Source organism: Mugil cephalus, chromosome 12, assembly GCF_022458985.1.
Source record: "Mugil cephalus isolate CIBA_MC_2020 chromosome 12, CIBA_Mcephalus_1.1, whole genome shotgun sequence".
In the NCBI taxonomy this organism is placed as follows: Eukaryota; Metazoa; Chordata; class Actinopteri; order Mugiliformes; family Mugilidae; genus Mugil; species Mugil cephalus.
In genome coordinates, this window is record NC_061781.1 from 20,236,024 (window position 1) to 20,262,747 (window position 26,724).

The following is a 26,724-nucleotide window of genomic DNA, read 5'->3' on the forward strand; positions in this document are numbered from 1 at the left end:
GTTTTTCATATTCGCTCACTGTGGCCGTCAGAATGATGAGAAACTGTGACGCCTGACTGCCGGTGTAGATCCTCTGAAAACTGAACAAGGTGATGTTCCCACCGAGTGATCGATGTGGGAAGTTAGTGCGCATCCTCCTGGTTTTTTGAAAGAAACAGTGAACCGGGCTCATTGTTTCTGGCACGTTTTGCACATGGTTGTGAATTCATTTAATTTAATTGCAATTTCATTTTTAATATTCAGCTGTTTTTTTATTCTTGTGAACATTGCGTGTATAGATTTTTGTGTTCCTGTTTTACATATGATGTATATTATGTATGGTATGCTGAGTGCCTATACATTGTCCAGGGCTAAATTACTTGATAATTCAAATCCCTTAAAATTATTTAGTGCCTAAGAGGTGAATGTTATACCACTATAGGATTGCTTACACTGATCAGGCATAACATTATGAAATAAATAACACAGACAACGTTCCACCCCATAGGAATGACCTGGCCTCCAAATTCCCTAGATCTCAAACTGATCATGTTTCTGTGGGATGATCCACAGAGGCCCCTCAACCCATAGGACCCAAAGACCCCTCACTAACAACATCCTGTTTCCAGACACCACAGGACACCCTCAGAAGTCCCATGTCCACTCTCTGATGAGAACAATATTCGGAAGGTGGTCATAATGTAATGCCTGATCGCCGTGTACGCCTCCTAATTATAAAGTGATGTGACGGCCTCGCAGTGGGTGTGCTTTTCAGGACTGATAAACAGCATGCGGTGCGTCGTGTTTCCCTCCAGACCGAGGCTACTGTGACTGCGGGACGTGTGAGTGTGATGACGGCTGGTTCGGAGACGCCTGCCAGTTCCAGGAGGACTGTAACCTGTCCAAAAAGAAGAGCAAAGAGCTCTGCAAAAACCAACAAGGGGTGGTGTGCTCAAACAGAGGTAGGGCTACATCACGCACCCACACAACAAACAAACACACATATGGTCAGTGAGTCAGCTATACACACAGTACTCGTAGCTGAAAGAATCCAACAAGTAATAGTATTAACCAATAGCTTCAACTGATGGGTTTTAGAAAGACTTGACTACTAAGGCTCCTAATGAGCATGGACCGTACATAAAGATGGACGGAGCCTCCATGACGACGCCCACAGGATTCCCTCTGGGTGTTTTTGAGACCCAGTGTGGGTGGTTCTGGCCGCCGCCATCTTGGCGCTGCCTGACTCCGCCTACTTCCCAGGTAATTAAAAAATGGGGAAATAAATGGTGATAACAGGTAGGGCAGCAAACGGCCAGAGAGGGCACCTACCTGTCAATCAAATACACAGGCATGGCCTAAATTTTATACTATATTTTAAAGTTTTAGTATAATTTAAAGTACGTTTTTATTCAATTAACAGGCAACAGGTAATACAATAAGCAGAAAAACAAATAAATAAGTAAACAGAAGACAATATAGCTATGTAACGCCCCAAAACAAAATCAAATTTTCCAGGTGTCCCCCTCAGATTATACTTAATTTTCTCCAGGTCTAAGTGCAGCATGAGGTCCTTAAGCCACAGGGAAGCTTTGGGGGCAAATGGTGACTTCCATTCCCACGCGGTAATACAAATGCAATCTGCACAACTTCATATTCACCGCCTATGTGAGATGTTTAAAAATAGCTGTCCAGTAGTCTTACAGACAGGGACAGGACCAAAACATGTGTTTGCTGGGTGACATCTATTGCATGTATCTGTGTTATTGGAAAACATTTTGGAGGGTTTGGAAGTAAATACGGTGAACAACCTAAAGTTGTATCATGCTTTAGCGTAATTTAAACTGGTAACTTTCTGTAGTAACTATACTGTAGAGTTGTCACACAATTTGCTCTAGAGACTGGAAACCCCCCTTTTTTTTTGTTCCAGGCTTTGAAACTCATTATTTCTGCTGTAAATAAGGGCGCGTTAAGGTGAGAACTTATGGGAGCCAGCCTCAAGTTATCCGAGGTACTTTTTGGCACTTTCATGTTGGCTTCAGTTTTTTTTTAGCCCCTGAGGTTTCTGTTTGGCATCAAGTCCTTAGTAAAAAAACATGTTCTAGATTCACAGGTTGTGAAAACTGGTAATGTGTTACTTATTTTCTAATAAGGAGAGCAGATAGAGTTTGCCTCAATTTAAAGCTTATTATTAACTTATTATTTAGAAGTCACGTAGTCCCTCTGGGTTTTGCCATTGAGAGTGGCAAACGTACAATATTGTGCACAAATGAGCATCATTAAGAAGACTATCACATTTACTTGTCAATAGTGTAAGGATCGATCATTCAATTTGGCCTCAAATCTCACAGGCCACAGTATATTTGATTCACCCAGTCACAGTTTGCGTCTCATCTCTCCCAGGACGCATGGTTAAGCTTTGACAGACTGGAGATGCACACTGTGAGGTGATGTCCAGGCTAATGTTGTTTCCCACACACTGACAGCCCCTCCTCAACCCGGGGCTTAAGATCGCCATTCATCTGCAATGCCTCCAGCTAAATGGGGGATTAACATCTCCGTGCACGTGCAGTTGCGAGTGTGTGTTTGTGTGAGGGTGCGTGAAAGCATCTTCTGTAGCCTACAGTATGTGGCCTGCTTGAATATGTAGAAATGCTAATTTATTCACAGCATGCGGCCGTCTAGCCTTCTGCTTCTTTAGCACATAATTCAAAAAGCCCCAGCACTCACATGCAAGCACACCGCCACCAACAGCAACATATTTTAATACTCAGCCACCTTTCCAGACCTGGTGGTACTTGACGTGCAGACAGGGCTTCCGCTGTCGCTTGGCCCTGCAGTGACCTCCATCTGAATATATATTCTCCCGACTGCGATCAAACACTTAAACACCAAGAGACTCAATCTTTTCCATCAGAAACAGGTTGGAACTGTGTTTAAAGCCGGTGTTTGTCGTAGGAACCTGCCAGTGCGGGAGCTGCATGTGCGACAATAAGGACAACAGGGATTTGGTGACGGGGCGTTTCTGTGAGTGTGATGACAACGAGTGCCTGGATGAGGACACTGGAGAGATCTGCGGAGGTGAGTCCGGCCGCCGCTCGCACGGCTTCTCCCTCTAGAGCCAAAACAGAGCAGGACCTTGGTTTTTACATGAAGAACATGTAAAAAGATTTTTTGTGACACGTTTGATTCCAGCAACCAATGATAAACAGACAGACCTGTACAACGCCCATCAAAACAACAACTTCCAAAAATTTCTGATAAGTAATTACACTCTCTGGCCACTTTATTAGGCACACCTGTTCAATTGCTTGTTAACACAAGCTACTTCCAGCAGGAAGTCTCAAAGTCTCAAAGCTCATATCATCTCAAACTGGTTTCTTGAACATGACAATGAGTTCACTGTGCTCCAATGGGCTCCACAGTCACCAGATCTTAGTCCAGTAGAGGAACCTTTGGGATGTGGTGGAACGGGAGATTCGCATCATAGATGTTCAGCAACTGTGTGATGCTATCACATGTCAATATGGACCAAAATCTCTGAGGAATGTTGTTGAAAGTGTGCCACGAAGAATTAAGGCAGAAGGCAAAAGAGGGTCCAACCTTTTACTAGCAAGGTGTACCTAATAAAGTGGCTGGTGAGTGTATAAATCATGTGTTATATTTTCTGTGTATGCCCATTCCTCGCTTAATATAGTTGAAGTATAAACCATAATCATTCTGATGAGTAGTTAAATGGACTGTATGAGTAGAAAACACTCACAGTTGGGGCAATCCTGCAGTTTTCAATTACATCCAAATCCAGGAACTGATTACATATTGCAGATCTAAAAAAAAAAAAACTCCCAGAGATGATCACTGTGCTCATTTGTTACTCTCGCTTGAAATTCTTCCGTGGAATTTCCATTCTCATATGTGTCATCTAGTCTTCAGCAAATATTCAGAATTTAGCAACTATAACTACGTAAAGCATGCTTGGACATTTGTTTCACTACAGCATTAATGTTAATTAATGAACATACATTTATTTTGAAACTGATTATATAAAGTTTAATTATTTTATTCAGAAATGCTAAAAAATTATATCATTGTCAACATGGGCAGAAATGTAAAATCTCAACACCTGAACATTAAAACGAGAATGAATTTGTGAAATCTAACTGACTGTCAGTCTGTTGGAAGCGAACTCATCAGCTGTAGCTGTATATTATGGACTCTGATCTGCTTCCAGGCCATGGCCAGTGTTACTGTGGAAACTGTTACTGTGCTGCCGGTTGGCATGGAGACAAATGTGAGTTCCAGTGTGACATCAGCCCATGGGAAAGCAAGAGGAGGTGCACATCTCCAGATGGCAAAATCTGCAGCAACAGAGGTCTGTTTACTCATTTCAAAGTCAGCATATATGTATGAGCAGGGAGGGGGGGTCAAATTAATTTTAGTTCGGGGGCCACATTCAGCTCAGTTTGATCTCAAGTGGGTCGGACAGTAACATAACAGAATAATAACATATAAGTAACGACAACTCTGTTTTAGTGCAAAGAACAAGTAAACAAGGAGAATGTTTGCATTTAATAAACTATCCATTTAAAAAATTAAAAATAAGTGCAGTTTGTTCACATTGCTGTCTGCCCTTGGGTCTCAGTGCTGTGTTCTGTTCATTTCTTTTTTAAAGCAGTGGACAAATTAAAGATAGCAGATATTTTCATATAAATAAATAAATGATTTTTTATATTTATTTATATATTTACTCCAGCAGGCCGTATGTTTGACACCTGTGTCTTAGAATGTCACATTCCATTTTTAAATGGTTAATAATTGTTATTTTTGTTTGCATTTCTACAACATTTACAGATCATATAAGCATATCAGCCATTATGTAACAGCCATTACATGCATATTTATTACTTGTTGTTTACAAAACCCTAAAATACAGGAATGACTTTTTTTTTTAATGTTTGTTACAACAAATGCAATCCACAGTATTATAATAACAATTTCAGTAGAATTATGTTGCCAGGCAACAGGAAACAAGCATTCTACCGGGGTCAAATTAATTTCCTGTCTGTTTACTGGGACTGTAAAGAGGAGGAGGAATAAATGTAGTCATGGAAGCAGGGGAACAGTATTTTTTTAACGTCTTTGTTTTGGTTGCTCCTTCTGATTTCACAGCATACATGCTGACCTCGTTCCTGCTGTCTTTCACATTTATTTTAATGTTTAAGCATTGGTTAGGAATCCTGAATTGAAATATATTCATGCCAAATGTGCAACCAATCACATTAACAGCACACGGCAGTTTAATCATCGAGAATATTTGTATGAAAATGTTAATCAGAGTTGAACAGTAAAGATGTTCACAGACGGAAGATGTCATCTTGTTATCACTGGATGTCAAATGGGACAAATTATACATTCATTTTTAAATAAGTTAGAGAAGAGGCAGGATATGTGTTTGTTTATTTTTCCTATAGTGGCTGTGAAAATACTGTTTTGAATGCGGAGCAGAATAATTGAGGTCATTTCACGTCTTCTCTGATTTTACTGTCATAAGTGAAAAACAGACGTGGTGCCAAAAGAAGAGTGAAAATACAGAAAAATAGACTTTTTTAATAAAAAAAAAAGCATGTAAACTCTACTGGAAGTCATCAGAGCTTGGAGGACAAGCAGTTAGAGAAATAGCTTCACTAAGCTAGCTCAAGTGATCCCGTGGGCTTTCAATGAATCTCTCTAAAATTAATTACAGTGGACTGGCTGAGGGTTGGCTAAGCGGTGGGGTGAACTAGTAAGCTACATGGACAGCGCCCCGACCGCAGAGCTGCGATTTAGGGTTAAGTGCACAACTAACACAGCAACGCTCAGCGCTGAAGCAGCGCAACAGAAAGGAAATGTAGCTATGTATCGCCGCTGAATTGGTCACATTTTCTGATTCTGGCTGAAAGAACCTTACTGACTGATTACTTTACATTAATAACAGATATTTCATGTATAGAAATCACTCGTGTTTTTGAACCAAATGCAGAAAGAGTGGATTTTTTCAGTGGATTTAATAATAGCACTATCACTATAAGGCTGTATTGTATAAAGTGTTGCTTCTGCATGCTGCATAACTGGTTAAAAACAGCACTGCACTGCACTTTCAGTATCGTGCAATCTGAATTAAATATAAAAAATACCAAATTTGCCGTTTGGTAACCACGCAGCAGCATCTTTTAAGTCCGCCCCATTTATTTGTTAACCTGTCCTCAGAAGTCAGACTTTTCTGTGCTGATTATAATAGGAACAGTTCTCAGCTTCCATCCCGATGTGCCATGGAACCATTTTACCCGAGATTAATCCTGCTTTACTGTGAAGATAATTCCTGGTGATTACAGGCAATGGATGAAGGAAGATGATTACATAATGGAGGTTTGATTTGATTTCAGGGAGGTGCATGAGACCATAACATCTCCGTCTTCCCTCACTTTGCTCGGCAGTGGCATCCATCTCCTGCTCCCGCTCAGAAATGAATGAGTGAAGGATTTAGGTCTCCTCAGATAATGATACACTGACTGGCGTGCTCTGAAAATGATATCCGTCTGAAGCTAAATCCACACTTTTACGTTTGATTTCTCAATAAAAAACGGTTGCATGGTGCTTTTGTGCGGAAACAGGCCGAAAACAGCCTATGAATATGCACCATAATGCGTTCACTAATGCCGCCTGAGTGTTTATAGAACATTTATGAAGAGTAACGAGTACCAGGGTGGTTATCTGCTCTGAAGCTCAGCTGTGACATTTGTAGCAGACATAAAAGTGCACGGGTCTATTAATCCGGGACTCCACAGTTATGAGGTGGTGAGCGAACCAAGGTCCGGGGGGCGAGACAAGCGCCAGTCGCTGCCCACAGGCTTGCCAGCTGGACCGGCTCCCCCGGGGTTCCCCGTGCTCTGTCACCGCTGATAAGAGAAAATGGAATTTCCACCGGCTGCTGTTTCAGCCGATGCCCTGGCTGAGATGTAAAACAAATGAGAAACTGCGAGACAGACACAGATGCAAAGATAAGATAGAAGAGGGAAGAATTTATCCTTGTGGCTGCAGCCGTTGCTCAAGTGGAGAAATATCTCCTCCTACAATTGCCCACAATCTGTGCAAGTTCCAGATTTTTCCAGTTAAAATCATATTATGGACTAATTTGGATTGTAAAACTTTGGGGAATTTACAGTGCGTGTATTTGTGTGGCTGTGTGTGCGATGTGTCCGTTAGGGACCTGTGTGTGTGGGGAGTGCAACTGTTATGATGTAGATCCCTCCGGCGACTGGGGAGACATTCATGGAGACACATGCGAGTGTGATGAGAGGAACTGCCACGCGACGTACGACCGATACACTGATGACTTCTGCTCAGGTAATTGAGACCTTTTGTGGATTAGGATATACTGATGTACCTGCTATGCAACAGAGATGCAGAGGTTCACCCAATGCTTCTTCAGAAAGATGGACAAACTCTCTATGACTTGTGCACCTGTACAACTCCTAAAGGGGAAGGTGACAGCTCACCTGTAAATTACATCCTGTCCAGTCACCATTTTTCTTTTAATTAGCCTCGAGTTAAAACCTAAGTCTGGCTATAATATTCCAACAAAACCAGTCTTCTCGAATCCTGGAGGTGATGTCACAGATGTTTAATCCAACCTCTGCCTCGCTTTTTGGGGCCTACCTCAGTGGAAAGTGCATTTTTTTGGCAATTTCACGTTGACTCCATGTTTCACTTCATCTTTGAACACACCTAAGCTCACTAGCTGCTTGCTCGAGCTATGTATTTGAAGTGATTTTGATTTTCTCATCAAACTTTTTGCCGTGATTAAAGATTTAAGCCTTTCCCCAAAAAATGCTGAACTATTTCTTCACAAGAGAACTTGCCAAAGCGTTGGTTTACAATGTGCAGCTGCTGCGGGTACAATCAGCAGTTACCTTTGACTAACTGCTTTTCCAAACACTGCAACAGACTGCTAATACTTTGGTGCAGCTTCAAGGCCATAAAAGTGAACTTTCTGCAATAAACTGGGGAGCGGGGGGGAAATGACCTTTCCACTGTTTCTCCAAGGAATTAATTAACAGGCACTACCATGGTGACTACTATTCATTACACTAATAATTTCAGTCCCAGAAAATGTACCTCCCTTTCTCCTTTTTACACCATTTCTCTTTGGCTCCGCGACATCTCCTTCCACCAGCTTGGTGTACTTGTTTCACCAAATCTTTCCCTCTGTGAGCTGTGAGTTATTTAAACCTCGCCTGCACAAACCCACCACTTTCTTCTACTCGTCTTCCGTCCACTCGGCAGGTCATGGCCAGTGCAACTGTGGCAGGTGTGACTGCAAGGACGGATGGGCCGGGAAGAAGTGTGAGCACCCCCTGTCCTGCTCCCTGTCTTTGGAAAGCAGTCTGAAGAAGTGCAGAGGAACATCCAACCTGCCCTGCTTCGGACGAGGTACCCGATCACCCTGTTGCCATGGTTACGGCAGCGGACCTGTACTCCGCTCTCACCTCTTGGTGTAAAATAGGCCATTTCCAGTGCTGCACATCTTTAAATCCAACCTGAAGAGGGAGTTAACGACGCAAGCGTGCCCAGCCATCAAATGCTATTACATCCTTTGACCTTGATCTCACCTACACTCTCACATCTGTTGTGTCACACGTATCATCATTAGGCATTAATGTGTGCGCACGTGTAACGCGCTGCGCTTACTTGCATTCATCTCCTGTCTGGTTCGTCTGCTGTGATGTGTGTGCTCATGCATATGCATACATGCACAGGTTTACCTTGTGAGAGACAGATTAAGGGGCACTTTTGTCGGCAACAATGTAATCCACGTCTGGAACAACAACTCCCTCTCCGTCGAACTGGCTGTGGGTCGATGTGTCTAGATTTATTACAGCGCACTCTACGCTTCATTAGTGGCCCTTCTGCACAGAGGAAGCTTGTTGTTTTCTCGGAGCATCCAAATGTTAGGCTTAATACTAATATTAGATTCAGATACAGAGCCAACTCTCGTGCTACCAAAACAAAGGTGCAGGCTGCGCTCGGCCCAGTCTTGGACCCATGAGCCGGTTGATGGATGAAAGTGGGGAAAAAGTAGGGCGATACTGTACATAGTAGGTGTGGAAAACCTGTATACTGTAGAAGCTATGATATTGTGTGTGATTGGAATGACATACGTGCACCAATCAGCCACAACATTAAAACCACTGGCAGGAGAACTAAATAACATTGACCATCTTGTAACAATTCAGTGTTCTGTTGGGAAACTTTTGGACCTGGAATTTGTGTGGATGTTACTTAGACATGTACCACCCACCTAGATTAGACCCGATACCCCCACCCCATAACAATGACACTCCTTGATGGTAGCAGCCATCCCTTGCACGATGCAGCCTGACACAGACACACAAAAAACAAAAACAGTTTAGGAAATTCCCTACATCCCAAACTGATCAAGGCCCCTTCTCTCAACCCATAGGACCCAATGGCCCCCACTCACAACATCCTGTTTCCAGACACCACAGGACACATGTCCGTTCTCTGATGAGTCACAACTGTTTTGGAGGCACAAGGGAGACCTACACAATATTAGAAAGGAAGTTGAATGTTATGCCTGATTGGTGTATGTTCAGATATTGCTCACTTCTTATTGGTGGATCAGTAGCGCCAACATCAAACCAGTGAATAGAGCTTAGCCAAAACACAGCAGACAGCCCTTAAGCTGCTACATCGGCAATGCTCAAAGTATTGTATAAGATACACTGAACTACAAATGCACACAGCCAAAAGCTTCTCATTCAACAAAAAGAGGTGCAAATAGCTCAGCGTTTACAAATTTAATAAAAAATTAAGACAGTGACCTCAGACGGCTCTGGCCACATCTTGTACAAAACTGAAATAACATGAAGCTAGAAATCAAAAAAGTAATCAAAAAAGTATTGCATTTATAGTCAGGATTCTGTAAAGGTTCCAAAAACATAACAATGCTTACAGGAAATGAAAAAAAACAGGATTTGCAATCACTTTTAGTCCGGGCAGACAACACAGATCTCAAAAACATCACAAACAATGGTTACGAGAGTTATTGCAACAAAACAGGGAAACCTTTGCAAATCACTTTATCCGCTACTGAAACTGACTAACTCTGTCACTTAAACTCGAGCTGCACAAAACTAATGGTTAAGTAATGAATGAAATGCTGCTGCTCAGTCAGAGTTAATCAAGAACTGCTCGTGGAGAACAACGATTCATCAATATTGTATCTCCACGTCTGGTCTTTCGTAACTAATTGCTTTGTTTAGTCTTTGATCGGAGTTACTCAGGAGCCACTTATTTATTAATTACCAAAACATTCTTGATTCGCTCCCAAGTAACTGCTCGCATTGTCCCGTGTGGGTGGGATATGAATGGGGTAAAACAGTGGCTCAGGAAAAAAAGATGCTTAGTTATCGTGTGCTTATATTTCACCTTGGGTTTATGTAAAAAAAATCTGAATAGATTTTTGTTTTGAGAAACCAGAAGTAAATGCAAATAACAGCATAGCACATGTGTTCATCCACTCAAGTGTAGGAGGGATTCTTGACCTCCTGTCTGTGGTTTTAATGTTGTGGCTGATCGGTGTATACTGCACCAATGGTCACATCACTGCTGTACTTAGTGACTGACATATTGCATTGCTCCAGAGTATGCAACAGCCATTAGCTAATAAGAAAAAATGTCTCTTGCTCCTGTATTTTACACTGATGCTGCAGCCTTAATCAATCAACCTTACTTTGCCGTATGAGCCATTGTTCAGTCTACCTCTGCTCCATTAATTTTGCTCCAAACATTGTTGTGCTGGCGAACCTGTGTCTCTGGGAAGGTACAGTAAAGCCAGCTGTATTATTTTGCTCTCGTGATGATTCAGCCTATTAATGTAGTTGGAAGTGGGCAATACCACGTGGACAAAAAGCCTGCTCGGTTTGAGGGCTCCGTGTCTTTGTCAGGGTTTAATGCGAAGCATTGATTTCATGTTTTATTTGACTGTGGGGGAAAACCAGTGGGGAATCCATAGCTTTTACACTGCTTCTGTTTTCCAAATGGTAATAGAGAAAATGCGGCGTCTACTTTGTGCTATTACCGTGGCCGCGGACATCCCTCACATCCATGGCCGAGAAAGCAGCTGATTAGATCAAGCACATGAAACCTCATGCGGCTACCATGGAGATAACTGCATTAAAAACTAAACATCCCCCACAGGCCGACATTGGAGCAATGACGGCGAGCGCACGCTCAGAATAGAACCAATTCCGTTCCCTTTTAATGTTATGACTCTTCATTACGCTTTGCATTGGCCAGACGTTGATTGTGACAGCCTCAACCGACGCCACAACAAACAACAGGGTCAAGGACGCGTCGCTCGACCTCACATAATGATTGCGCGGGGAGAGTTGATTAGCTCTAATTCCTCCTGAAGCACTTTTAAATTATCTCCAAATGCTGCAACAAAATAGAACCCTAAATTGGCCGTAGAACGATTATTAGATTCAGGAATGTGTCCTCTTCGAACTTTATTTATTTTTCCTGCTCCATTCAATTGATGATGCACATTTCCATCGCCGGGCACATTGAACCAACTGTGTGTGTGTGCAGAAATAGGAATAACACTGGAAGATACTACCCCACAGAACAAGACTTTCTGAAATCTGCAAAACCCAACAGTTTATATTCATAACATGCTCAAATGATATAAATTCACAAAGACTGCTCCTCCTCTGTTACTAGTCATAAATGTTTGAATGCACTATTCACTACCCCTCTTCAAACACATCAGCTGGATACACTGCCAGGCTACGAGTGCACGGATATTATAATGTTTAAGGTGGCAAATTTACTTCTTATCTGGCAGGGATTACCTATATTAGTTCATTGCATGGGTTGTTCGATGGGAAATACTGTATGTGAACCAAAAGAAAAGGGAGAAAGAAGGAAAGACAGGATGCAGGGTAAGAGAGTAAGAGACGGGGAGAGAGAAACCGAAGGAGACAGACGTAGAAAATCACTTAGGCATGGATGAATGCGGCTGGTGCAGATGGCAGCTTGAGCGGAAAAGCCTTGAAATTTGAAACAGCAGCTTCAGAGCCCTTCTTCCTGAGAGATGGAGACAAGGCGCTGGTGGATAGCACATTCTTTATGCTGTGGTATTTCCTCAAGGAAACACCTGCTTTCAACATCTTTCTGCTGATTCTCGGGATTCCTTTCTCTGCTCTCTGCTTTAGAGTAGCCTGTAGTAGACATTTACTATTTGTCTCGTTGTTAATGATTAATGGCACATACCTTTTGCAGCATGGTTGCATTGCTTTTAACCAGATATTAACCGGATAACCACGTAGCATTTACCGTTCAACAACAACAAAATTGTCTGCCCCTACACAGTTTGTAAACAGTGTGACGTTTTTTGAGGGGCGGGGCTTAGCTGGAGGCAAAACATCTCAAACACCATAGCCTGTATATGCCAGTTATCATATTTCAACGGACTGTTTTTGGCAAGAATGGATGAGGAAAGCACATATTTTAGATAATATACTAATACATTTACTCTCCAAGACTGTGAGTGTTATTTTAAAAGCTAACTCTGACCTATATTCATCTACCCCTACACTCTTTGACCAAAGGGGAACACAGAGGGGACAAAGTCTGGTCCGTCTTTATCAAGTGAAGCCTTTCCAACAAAGATATTACAAGAAGTAAGTGGAATGACTGTGGAGGGTAATGTAGCAAATGCAACTTGGATACCCCTGAAACACCCCTGCGTAAGCTAGAATTAGCATTAACATGTAACAAGAATCCTCCAAATAATGATTAACTTCACGTAATTTGCCAAATTGTCCATCACTCACTGGATGGACTATTTGACAGGACTGCCCACCATGTAATGGCCAGACATTTACACATACCTAACTTAGAAACCCACGAAAGAAAAAGGTATACAAATCATTAGATGCCTAGAAATGATGATGCCTCATGAATGGACATGAGCAAGACTTGCAATAGAAGAATCTGAACAATGACTTGTCCATACGAACACAAACATCAGCTTGGACACTCCTGAAACACACAACTAACATTGCGTTAGCTATCGGTTAGCATTAACCTGTAACAAGAATTCCCCAAATGATGATTAACTTAATGTAATTTCAGTCACAATTTAGTCTGACCCATAATGTTATCCAGGCTGAAAATGATGATGCATTACATATTAATCTTGTCTCACTCCAATCTTTTAATCGGCAAAGCCAAAACAAAGTTGTCTACGACTTGCAGTGGCTGGTATGTGATAAAACTTCAAGTTAGTGTTATGGATTTTTCTGTTTTGGCCCCAAAAATACAACAAGTCGACATTTCCACGGTTGAAAGTGACAGTGTTCGCCTCAAGCTTTCTTGTTTAGACACGCATTATCACACACATTGCAAGGTGTCTAAGTACATTACTTATCGTACTGTATTTTATGCTAATTTATACTTCTATTCCACTACATTTCAGGGGAAATATTGCACTTTGTGCTCCAATTTGACAACTTTAGTTACTAGTTACCTTTAAAATTAAGATTACACAATGACTAATATAACAAGCTTTTGAAATACAACCCAGATACAACTATCAAATCAATCAATCAATCAATTTTCAAACCTTTTTGACTATATTAGATAAAGCAATGTACGTTCACATTTCAACCACAAAGTGATTTAAATTCCTTCAGTTTTCCTTTCATTTCAATAAATGTTCCAATATCTCACCAAAATCTTGAGAAAAGGTCCAACAGCGGAAGAACTTTTTCTTTTTCCTCGCCCATTAACTGTCTCATGATCACATGCTGATTTACTTGGTACATTTGTAATTTAAAGTCTATATAAAGTAACCTACGTAGCTCCGCATGCTGCTTGCACACTGATGATTCAGTATTAATCATCTAATGACGCCACAATTAATAATATATCACGGGGGCCAAACCAGCATTTTTATTTTAACACCGTGGCTACATTCTGTTACTCATATTTACGCACTTTTATTTAAGTAGGATTTTTCATGTGGGACTTGTAATAGTGTATTTTTGTTTACATTGTATTGATACTCAAGCACCCACCGCTGATCAGTCGCTCAGTTCTTCCGAGTCGATCGATGCTGCACTCGCTTTTATTCACAAGATGACACACGAGCACAGCATAAGCACAGAAGGGGCCATCATTAGACTAAATTTATTCTGTTTGTGGTAATGCAGGGCTCACTGCAGCTGTCACAGAATTACGTGAAACGATAAATAGTCTAGTTATTTCCAATAGCCAAGTTTAATTATGGTAATTCTTTTCTGTTTTATACAGTGCAGTGGATATCTGTGAGTACATTTAAATTTAACTCTGCAGCTTTAAGGTTTTTCACTGAGTTTAGGTGGTAAGTCGGGTAGAAACACAAATGTATGTGCCCGTTTCATGGTTCTGTGGCGACAGGGCTGTCACAGTTGTGGTTTTTGTTTATGCAGATCAGGCACCGCTGCTCAGTTCGGCATGCGCTTCCCACTGGGTTCAGACCACTTCTCTGAAAATGTGACACCGCCTGGATGTAAAACTTCGCATAAACCTCTCCCTTCTCTGTAGTGAGCTCCAGTAACGGCTGATGTACCACCACCACTACTGCACAGTGCACGAGGCTTCTGCTTTAACTTGACATCCCTGTAGCCATCTGAAGTCTTTAATTTGAATTTGAGGTGCAGTGAAACTGTGTATAATTTATAAAGGGTGGATATTTGGATTCAAATATATTGCTGGTATATCTCCCGGCTAAGTACAATATTAATTGCAATATTAAGTTATATTGACTAAGAAAAGACCAGGAAAACTATTCTACAGAGACTATGGGATTTTTTTTTTTTTTTTTTTTTTTTTTAAGAATTCCATGCATATCATTACACAATGGGAAAACTGCTATTAATAGAATTCTCCATTATATTTCCGCCATGACTTATCCATTTATGTTGGAGGATTTTGCGTTACTATAAAGATCAGTTTTCCCTTAGGGGACGCTGGCTTGGACTCTTAGCCCAGCCCCTGCTGCTTTTTGGTGAACCGAGAGGAGAAACATGACCGCCCATTATTTAAACGCACCACCTGCTAATGAAGCATTCATCCAATTCATGCATTTAATGTATAACACCTCTGAAGATTTCTGCACGCAAAATAAAAAAATAAAATAAATAGCCTCTCCATCACCTGCAATTCTGCACAGATGTTTACGAAAACTGACACGTTTTCTCAAGAGTGTGTCTGCAGATGTATCCTTAAGGTGTTGTTCTTCTTAGATGGGATGACAAATTCAACACACATCGACGCACACGCACACGGACGTAGACAGTTTGACGAACGCAGAGATAATCGATAAGGCAGGGGTGTTATGACATCACCGGTTGCTAGGGTAACTGAGTCCCCAGAGCAGATGGTGGTATGTTGTATGTGAAACAGGAAGAGAGAGAGAGTGTGCGCGCGCGTGTGGTCCTAAGAAGTGACGGTGATGTGACATGGACCACACATTTGATGAGGCTGTCGGTCGAGTGGCTGTCTTGTAAATTCACGTTCTGCGCTATATATTTCCACTAATTCCACTCAGTGACTCACTGTAGGATAAAGCCAGGCACATACTAGATTTGTAGATGTGTTTCTGGGTGTTATTTAGTGCCACTAAACAGAGAATGCACCTTGCAGGGATACAAACAGGGGAAATACTCAGAGTGAATAATGATTGTGCAAAAAGGACATACCCAGCTCAATAAAAAAGAGGGTGAAAGAGAAAGAGGGGCACTCAGGGTGCTGCGTTTTACCCATCTGTCTTCCCTGAGCTGGGAAATTCTCTTTGTGCAATTATCTTTCTTGGAGGGCAGATTACCTATTTGTAGCCCTTCTGGGTGTCTTTTGTCTGCAGGAACAGTAAAAGATTTTAAAGGTGACCAAGGCTGTTTTTCTCCCTTGTTGGTAAAGCGCAGAGCAGAAAGCTATTTGAAAATGCATTCGGCATTTTAGAATTAGATTGCTGCCATCATGAGTCATAGTAATGAAGAGAGACACACGACATGAGACCTAAAACATATCAGCAACAACAGTTAGTTTGAATGTAAAGCAAAGTCCAAGGCCTGAGTTCAACATATGTACAGTAGCTGATGTTTGTCAATGTATATGTAAGAAACAGTACTTCTCTTATGAGCTCAAAGAAGTAGAGGAAAATGTGTCGGTGCATGGCAATATATATTAGTCATGAGTGCGGTGGCTGAGTGAGCTCAATGCACTGCAACTTGAGAAAATATGTGCAAATAGACAAAACACGAGCAAATAAAAAAAGAAAATAGTTTATTTGACAACGGGTGCACTGCAAATGCAAAAAGTCATTCTGATCAAAATCAAAATAACAGCCCAGTCAGAACGACAATGTATCAGGTAGCTACTCAGTTTGAACAGAGTGGTCTGAGCAGATTAATTAGATACATTAGAAATATGGCAGTAGCAAATCATCAAACTGTTTAAGTAGTGGGAATGAAAATATGCATTCATACATATGATTTCCTCTGTTTTCCCATGACAAGTTAATTTCCTTTGTTTTCTGGAGATCTCGAGTTAATTATCTCATTGTCTCGGGAAAACAGGCTCTGCTCTCACTGGGAAGTTGCGCTTCGGCTGCAGGTTGGGGAGCGACGCAAGACCGGGGAGACCCAGGAAGGGGAAGGTCTTCCTGACAAAAGTACAACTTCCCAGTGTTCAGCCATACGTTTAAACACATATATCTTCACAGCAAAGTTGGAACCTCGGACCAGAATTATTTCAAAATGCGTGTAGACACGGTTGTACGAATACAATTATAATCGCTGACAATCACTCTACATTGATAAGTACTTACGGCATCAGGTGGCTCAGTTATATTATGTTATAAACCATAAATATCATGCTAATATAGTGATTATAGCTGCTAAATTAAGTGAATATATGCGTGAGGCCTACGCTGGGCTTTTAATTAAAATAACTCTGAGCAGTCCGGTAAAATGATCAATGCGCTGGTATGCTGCACACCTCCAATGATACTTCAGAATAGATGATGTTTTTCTAATGAGCTTCGCCATTAGACAGCACGCTCACTCAGTAACCTCCCCTGTGGCCTTCTTCGCTGACAGCTCGCTGATTGAAGTGGGATAGCGGCATCTTGACGTGTGTGCGTAGATGTGCAGCCCGTGTGGGTGTTTGTTGCAGTGAGCGATTCTCGTGCATCACATTACATTATTGGCATTTTGTGGCTAGAATGAATGTTGTCAGGCAGATTAGGTCTAGTTTAAAACCGGCCATTGCGTACATCTGCAGGTCATGCAGGCGACCTGACCTCCAGGTTGATCAGAGGAAGTAAAAAATGATACAAGATGCTGCGGGAAAACCAAGAATATCCATCTAAAACAACCATTGAAAACACAAAACCCTGCTTTGAAACACGACTCAGATGTAAGAAAACGTCTCTTTTTTTGTTTTTTGTTTTGTTTTTTCTAGGTCAGTGCCAATGTGGACAGTGTACATGCCACCCACTTGGGGACAGTCGCGTTCATGGCAAAAACTGTGAGTGCGATGACCGTCAGTGCGAAGACATCAGCGGAGAAGTCTGTGGAGGTGAGATCACACGCACACACACACTCACAAAAATATATTTGTGTCCATTCAGGGCTCTGTGTCTGAGTTTTTACATGCCTGCTCAGTTCGTAGAGCAGAAAAGTAAGGATGTTACTGTTTTTGTGTGGGAAGTTGTTGATTGCAGTTCTATTGATTAGAGGCTGTGTAATCTATGAGAATCTATGACATTGTGCATCAAATTAGATCAGATTAGACTGATACTTTATTTATCCCCTGGGAAATTTGTCTGAGTACAAGAAAATTGGTGCAAATGAGATGTCTTGTAGAGCATATGGAAAAAAAAAACAGCTGTCGTATCTGTCCTAAGCCCCACCCACCTAAAAAACACATATTCATTCTCCATCATCCCGTTAGTGATTGTGATACTGGTGCTGTGCTTTTGCAGCACAACAATATTGCTCTGTTTTCTGTGCAAACTTGGGGATTTGCAAAGCCTTTACAGACGACATAGCATGAGTCAGAGCTCTAAATACGTAAACACTGAACCTCCTAACCCCGTTTGAATTATAGTACAGCTCAAAGATTATTGTGGAGAAAAGAAATAAAGTTAAATCAGCTGATTTCAGGTGGTGTACCCGCAGCTCTGCAATTTCAAAGTCTTGCTGGAAACCAGTCAGAAGAGGAAGACAAAAACTCAAATCAGCTCACTCAACTAAGAGATCTTGTTGAATCTGATCTGGAATACTTGAAACATTGCTGCCTGCTGTGTCTCTTGTCTTCCAAGGTTAAAGATGAGGCCTCACGGAAACCGAGCAGTTTCGTGCGACGCATACACTCACCAACTTTGAAACTGTGCCAATAGCACGTGTGCTAATTTGAAGATCAATACAGTGTGCGCCTATCTGCTCTCATTGATATCCGCAGGCACAACCCTCAAAACCCCTTGAGCTTAATTTGTGAGAAATTGTTGTAATCCTTTCGACGCTTCTGTTTGAGCTCTTGGGAAGTTTGTGCTCTGATTTTGAGCCATTTTTAAGCGTAGCCACTGTAATGGATAGATCTTACTAAAACATTAGAGGCTCCATTGAAATGGATATTTCCATATTTCCATTGAAGACGCTCCAGCTGCCAGAAAGATACCGGGAACAGAGAAAAGCAACGCACAAAAGAACTGTAGCGCAAATAAATTAATTTCAGTGATTAACATATGCACAGCTTTCTAAGGAATCATTTCCAGATATTAATCCCCTTTTATAGCAAACAGGGAAGGGGCTTTGTTCATTTTTTATTTTTATTTTTATTTTTATTGTTTTTGCATTTTTAAAGTGTCAATCTTTCAAGATTTCAACTCTGGTAGATTTGGGGACACCTGTTGGTGGTGGTGAGTGCAAGTGCAGTTTAGTACAACAGAGGTAGCAAAACTAATGCAAGGTGTTGTTATTTTAATAAAAAGAAGTCATGATTTTGTTTGTCACCTCACTGAGAAGTGTGAGGTGTGCTGTCTGTCTTCTGCAGCTCCTCATCTAACAGCTCACTGTGGTTACCCCTACTTGTTCCGACACTCTGCAAAATTTCGTGCTGCTCAATTGTCTGGAAAAACAACACCAAAAAAAGACTATCATGTAAAAGCAACAGTGCAAGTGTTAAACCCACTGACAGATCGCATTGCATTTCCAGTGACAACCGTTGCGTTTCGATGGTTAAACACTGTTAAGGTGAAGCTGCAGCGGTGCAAAAGGGCTACGGATTACATTAGCAGTAATTTAATTCTGCATTTCCACTGGATGCTCATCAGCAGACAACGAGCTCGCCACTGTGCTACCTCATTTGGCAAACATTTATTTAAATGAAAATGCAATCTGTTTATCTCCTACCCATACGGATGCGCATGTGTATTCCCCCTCTTTTTTTTAATGCAGCAGTGGGCTGTGTCGTGCACTGCAGCATCAGGGGGGCACGTTTTTATTTTAAAGCTGGATGCAGTATTCATGTGATTGGTTTACTGGCACTCGTCATGTGCTGGGCTGTGTGGAGACAATCCTTCCTAAGGCTACTGGGGAGAGCCTGCCTGTCTCACGGAAAACACCAGTGCAGTCGCACAAACAAACATAACGTATACCCCTAACACACACATGCTGTGAGGCAAATGACAATTAAGACTGTGTACTCGCAGGCCTGTTCACAGAAGCTGAGAGTGACACTAAACAGGGTACCCAGACTGACAAGTGGGGACCAAACAGAAAGGAGCTTTATAATAAGAGGTTTGTAGGAAACCTACCAAGCAATGGTGCGGTGCTGTCAGTGCCCCTGGACGTTTGGGATTCACTGCAGACAACAGGGAAGAGACAAGTGCGTATAATTCAGTCCTTCAGTGTTAACAAGCTTGTCAGTCAGCTCAGTCCACACTGAGCTCTCGAGGCCTTTCTCCAAATACAAAGAAGAAGCAGAGAGAGCAGCCAAAATATCGGCTTTACACTCAGCAATTAAGGCCTAAGTGCTCTTTCTTTAATGCCTTTAGGGGTGTCTTTTGTACGTCGAAGGAGCATTTAGCATGTTATATGGATTAGGTGGAAAGAGGCGCCTCTCCATGTTGACAGAATGTCACTTTTCTCATTTGACATATAAGGTTGTAGATACTATTGCTTGTAAATACTGTGGCCATTATGATATGGTACCGTAGTCATTAAATTTGGGTTGAACTACAGATTTGGGCTCACCTAAGAGTTCAGCATGTGTAGAATTGTTCAGGCACTTCTTAATATTAAATGCCAGGTCTGGATATAAAGTACAAGACCTCTTAAAATATCCAAATTTCACAGAATGATAATTATGACTTGGACGTTGACATGAACAGTATTTAAAAGTCTGAAACCAGTCATTACGTTAACCCCCACAGGACATGAGCATGACATTAGTGTTTCGCTAGATTGCAGGCTGCGGCTCTCAATGCCCTGTTCTGCCTTCTCTAAAACCCATATGTGCACTCCACTTAATACTTGTTCTCCTGCTAACATTAATGATGGCTTTTCTAATATGTGCATACCCCAGTAAGACATGAGCACATGAAGCTGGGAAGCAGGGAACCTAAATTTAAAGCAGTGATACCAGGTTTGACCTACGCCAAAGTTTCTTTGGAGAAGCTGCAACTCAATGCACAGGCTGTTCTCAGGAGATTGTGTGGCTATCGCCATTCTTCTTCCTCCAAGTTAGACCACAATCAAAGTTATATTTGTTACATTTGGGTAGCATTAGTGGCAAACTCAATCCATCCATTTCATATAGACATTTATAGTCGAGTCACCGTTGCATCAGGCTAATCTACGGTTTATGCTTCTGCGCCAGTTTGACACCATAGCTAGCATGAACCCTACGCAGACCCTAGCCCCATGGCCCGACGTGCACCTCCCCAGAAATGGAACTATGTATTGAGGCAACACAGTGATTGGTCCACTTGGTAGCGGCGTATTTCCACTTTACTATTTCCATCTGCTTCACCATCTCCACAATTTTCAAATTGATTTTCTTTGGATCAATAAAGATGGAATACATCACACATCATAGATTTACAAATGTATACTGTAGGCGTAATTTAGGTGAAAGCTTCAGTTGCCATTGTTGAAAGTGAAGCAGGAAGTAGAAACAACAACTAACCCGACTGGCTAAAAACACACCGGCGTCGATTAGTGTTTGGGGAGGTGTTTTGACGTCTGTCCCACTGAAGCGTAAACCAGTGGCAACTAGTGGCACATCCATCCCGAGGCATTCAAGGTTCAAGATTCTTTATTGTCATGTATATGTTGTGCATACAAACGAAATTTGTTTCTCGGGACGAGGAGGAAGTAAAGGATATAAAAACATAAAAAAATAGTGCAATAAAATTAAATAAAATGTGCAACATTTGCAGATGCAGAGCATAGAGCAGTAGATTCCCGCGGATATACCCCAGTGTCTCCTCTCAGCTGGCCTTGATCGATAAAACCTCCAAGGGAAGGCGCCCAAAAGAAATTCCCATCGCGCCCCAACTAGCCCCTTTACAACACGAAGAGTTGTGTCCGATTTCCAAACATATCCAGGCTGCTAACACAAAGAAGCAGTGGAATTTGGCTGCTGTTGTTGGCATTAAATAACTGCTGTGGCTGTTCACTGATCTAGTTCAAGTAAAATATTTACCAGTGATGGATGCCAAGATAAGAGCAAATGCTTGGCATTTACAATAAAATCACAGCTTAAACTATAAATTTAACTGAATTGGATGGTGAGTTGCTGAGAGCAACAGACTCAATTTTAGATGAAATTTCAGATAATTTAAAATTGGAGATGCCTGTAATGACATATTCTACCTACACCAATGCAAAGGACAAAAAAACTTAAACTAGGAAATTGTTGTTTCTAAGTATTTTCTTCTCGTCCTCACATTTACTCACACAGCTTCGTTGTTTTCCTTGAACTCTTAACCCCCTCGCTGACAGACTCTCTCTGAATATAGTACAAACCTTTACTGGGTTAGTTTCACAGGCAGCCTCCTTTCCACAGTCCATCTCTAAATGCTAAATGCATGCTCTGTGAAAGGCAGGTGCAGTCAGACTAATTGAATGAGGGCTAGGTTGCCGTTTCTCCAAAGCAATTAACCGCTCTCCCAGGCTGGCTGATTGAGGCAGCCATGCATGGCCTGCCATAGCTGCCACTCCTCTCTATCTGAGACAGAAACTAGCTTACTTTCATTTATAACCTCTCGCCAACACAACCACACACACACACACAGGCATTCTCAATACACCGTCCGCTGACTCTACGCCTCTGATTGATTAAAAACTCCCACAGCGCCAGAAAGTGGGGTGAGGCAGAGATCAAGAGATAGTGAAGAGAGACAGACAATGTGGAATGATCCATTGCTTCAAGTTCATATAGTTGGTGTTTGGCTATAGACTCAGTTTGAGCCGAGCCCCTGAAGACAGTGAAGATTTGATTCTTCTCTCTCAGGTTTTCTCAGAGAAACGTCAGCATCAAACTCCAAGAAATCAAAGGAAAAATGGCAATGTTTTTGTTTATGTGTATATATAGAGTCAGCGTGTAATATGCAAATTCGTGATTGGCTCAGGAACCATAGGGGCGGGGCCTACTGTGTACAGGAGGCTTAGATTGACAGCTCTAGCGTAGAACGGTGCAACTTTGAGAAAGCTCCTGTGATTGAAGTGCTATATAATATATGTAAATATATATAATATATATATAATCAACCAAAGCTGTTGTGACCCATCCCCCTGCAGTACCTCCGCCGACCCCCTAGGGGTTGTGATGAGCTAAGCAACATGGTGGCTGAATGTTTTCAAATTTAGTGTAATTAAATAACTTGAATAACATTACGCACTAATGTTGACATTTTGCTGATCACCCCTTCAAAGCAATACTCAAAGTAAAATGATCGATTACCCTCTCATTGAAATCAGGCATATCTCTAACCAGTTCTATGTCAATGGGAAGCACAGTCACTGTAAGATCATCTTGATTGCTAGCTAACTGGCTTCAATCAGAAAAAACACAGCAATCAGAATAAAAAATGAGGAAGTGTTAAGATGACAATGGGTTATGTGTGAAGAACAGTGTTGCCACAATTACCTTGAAAAAGTAATCTGATTAGTGATTACTCCTTTAAAAAGTAAAACACAGGATTTCTTCTACAACACACTGCCCAACCAACTTCTACAACTTACTGGTTTTGCTCCACACCAGACATAGAGACTTTTTTTTTTTGTTTTCTCTCGGAGAGGCGAAACCTTTGACCCTTCGGCCTCCAAGCTGCGCCTCTAACTCACTACTCCAGTGGCAATATCTCCAGGTCGAAAATGCAACGCAAGAAGAAAGCAAATTAAAAAATGGGAAAAACAGTAGCGCGCAATAACTTGGATAAGTAACTTTAATCTGATTACTGGTTTGGAGATAGTAACATGTTAGATTACTTGTTACTGGAAAAAAGTGGTCAGATTAGAGTAACACGTTATGTTAGCATCACTCGTGAAGAAGTGCAAGTCCTCTGAGAAGAGATTCAGCTCTGTTGAAATCGCTCCTAAGGGCTGGGCCAGCAGTATGTATGTAACATGATGCTGATTGGACTAAATTCAGAAGCACTCGAACAATGAGAGTCAGCGACAGCTAGCTAGACGCTGTGGTTGGTTGTAGTAGAAGAGAATCCCTTTGATAAATGCTTTGGTGGGACATCCATCCAAGGAAGAAGTCGCCCACGCTTGTTCTTTCTTTTTATAATGACTCTGCAACAACCAGCGTGCTATAAAGTGTCATCATTTCCGAGGTCAAGTAAGGTTTCCAACTTCTCCGCCTTCACGCGTGCACGTTGGCCTCGATTGCGCGACTCTAAGAGGCGTCGACTTTCAGCCGAGAGGAGCACAACTGAACTGAACAGCTGTTTGATTGGATCAATGCACCTATGCATCAAACTATTTCCAGAGGCTCTGTATGGATTTGCGATGATGAAAATGATGGATAAATGCTCAGCTCATTACCACCTCTTCAACCTGGGGTCTGTTACACAGATGTGAACATAAAGGAATCAATCAATGATGCGACCGCCTCTACGTGATATGATTTATATTGATGTAAGCACGCCGAGTGATCCGAGGGTCTTGTCGGAGATGAAGGCGGGCCTAATTGTTATAGCGCTTGTCAAAACCACAGTGAGACTGGCGGCTATTAAGGCATCGCAGCACTCAACTAGCTTTTTCCAACCAATTAAACTGCGCCTTCTCATGTATTTTGTGTTTTTTTCTGCCATTGCCATTCTTTTTTTTCTCTCTTCTCTCTCTGAAGCACTGGAGATTTATTAAGGACGGGACAAGACCAGTGATGACAGTTCCTTTCATGTCCCCCGGGAAAATACAATAAGCTTGCTGCGTCTCTCTCATCTTCCTGCAGCTCTGCCTTCTTGTACAGCCTATTAGTGTCAAGGTTCGGTGTCTGCACTGTCAACTTTCCGTATTTATGTGATTTACTGGTATCTTTTTTCCTCCCTCCCTCCCTCCACTGGCATTTTTCTTGACTTTTTGCTAAGCTTTACTTATTTCTTTTTTCATGTGTTTAGGTTTGTTTTTTTTTCCCCCTCCACATTCTGTCTCCTTTAAATGAAGGCCCTTCTGCCCTCCGCCACCAGGTCACGGTTACTGCTCGTGTGGACGGTGCATCTGCAAGGAGGGCTGGTTCGGGAAGCTGTGCCAGTTCCCCAGGTCTTGTGACATGAGCGACGCCCAGAGCAAGGAGCTCTGTGAGACCGCCGATGGGATCATGTGCAGTGGAAAAGGTGAACGGCGAGTTCGTTTATGTTTTTATTCAATGCTGCGCTGGAAAATGGTTGGTAGAAAGTTGGTATTTGGTTAAGATGCTTTAGCTAAGAGGTTTAGCAAAACATACACATGCACACAAAACAAATACTTTCAAAGTATTACACCAATCAGCCACAACATTATGACCACTGGCTGGAGAAGTTAATAACATTGTATTTACCTGGCATCGGATCGAAACTAAAATTCCTAGTATCGCGAGGCGCAAGGGAGGCCTACACAATATTAGGAATGTGGCCATAATGTTGTGCCTGATTAGAGTATGTGCACATACACTAGCTCTTGCAAGGTCCTGTGTAAAAAATAACTCTCAATCCAAACATCTCAGGTTAGACTTTTGCAAATAGCAGGAACGTCCAGAATCTGATCTATGAATGTTGCATGAAATTAAAATAATGCAATATTGAGATCACTGAAGATATAAAACCTCTGGTGTTTTGGGGGGTTTGTGTCCCCTAAGATGTTGATTATTGAGTTCATTATCGTTTATTGAGCCTCTCAAAGCCATAGAGGGGAACTTTCAAGCCCCTGATAAACGATTAGGCCAATCAAGGCCAGATAAATCTCTCTGTGTTTCTCGGCAGCATTTGTCCACTGAATCACTACTAGCAACTTTGCGATGCTCCAGATTTCAAAAGAAAAAGAAAAAGAAAAAAGAAAATACTTCCAGTTCAGTTCAGTGGCAATCATACGTCTAAAAGTCAGAATAAATGGAATCGAGGAAGTGTCTAAAAAAGTGTCGCATGCCAGAATTTAGAGGAGCAATTACAATCCCCAAAAATCCGGCTGATGAGGAGCAACACAGATTGACAATGAGACAGGATCCAAGGCTTTAAAACCTTCATTTGCCATTAACTCGTGTTCTGAGCTACTTCATGAAGATTGCTCCGTACTTGTCAAACAGGCCTCAGGAGTCAGGCTATTATTGTTGGGTATTACCCGGCTCGATATATTGATTTTTTTCTTAGCGGTTTCCTTTCTGTACTAGATAACTCCATTTGTTCTCTCTGCGCTAATGACAAGGTAGCTTCCAGTTCTGTACAAAATGCAGATTCAAAAACGGCCTCACAAAATAGAAATATAATTTAAGTACAAAACAGCCTTATTAAAAATGTCCTACTGTGAACTGCATCTCCGTTTCTACCAGCTTATTACACTGACAGCAATTCTTTACAACAGATTTTAATATTAAAGTCACATTTCCACTCTGGACTATATTAACTTTTAGTGTCCTTTACGTGGTAATATTTTCATCCAGACAATTGCAGAAGGGAGCCGTCAGCTGTGTCCTGTACGTTTATAATGGAGCGCTGTACATCGCCACTACATCGCATGTATCATTTGGCGGCTAATGACACCACGCGACGGGATTTCTTCCTCTGCTGTTTAGCGGTGACGCAACAGAAATAGACCGGCTGCAGAGAGTCCAGCCTCGCGGAGCCGAGCCGGGCGTGAAAATGAAGATGAGCGTGCTCATTCTCCATGCTCCAGCACATTCATACACCCGCCACCATATTCCCCCTCATCCCTTCCCCTCGTCTCGCCTCTCTCTTATCTGCTTCACCCTCTCTCCGTCTCCTCACTTCACCTGCTGACACTTGGCACAGTTGGTTCCTGTAAGCCAGCGTCATGTGGATGGAAATTGGGGAGATTGGAAACACAGTTGCCAGACCTGTGAGTTTTGGGGGGAAAAAAAACAAAAAAATCAAGCAGACGGCAGTAGATTTGTTTGTCTCCGCCAATCCTT

At 41.9% G+C, this 26,724-nt stretch overlaps 1 protein-coding gene across 1 annotated transcript in view; it reads left to right on the forward strand.

Moving 5' to 3' along the window:
* The window catches only part of itgbl1 (integrin, beta-like 1), a 44,296-nt gene that overhangs the window by 12,955 nt on the left and 4,617 nt on the right, over nucleotides 1-26,724 (forward strand). The window contains exons 3-9 of the mRNA XM_047600869.1: nucleotides 795-941; nucleotides 2,938-3,060; nucleotides 4,211-4,351; nucleotides 7,222-7,362; nucleotides 8,302-8,448; nucleotides 17,551-17,667; nucleotides 24,791-24,937. Coding sequence (XP_047456825.1) covers nucleotides 795-941; nucleotides 2,938-3,060; nucleotides 4,211-4,351; nucleotides 7,222-7,362; nucleotides 8,302-8,448; nucleotides 17,551-17,667; nucleotides 24,791-24,937 — 963 coding nt within the window. The remainder of the gene's footprint in view (nucleotides 1-794; nucleotides 942-2,937; nucleotides 3,061-4,210; nucleotides 4,352-7,221; nucleotides 7,363-8,301; nucleotides 8,449-17,550; nucleotides 17,668-24,790; nucleotides 24,938-26,724) is intronic.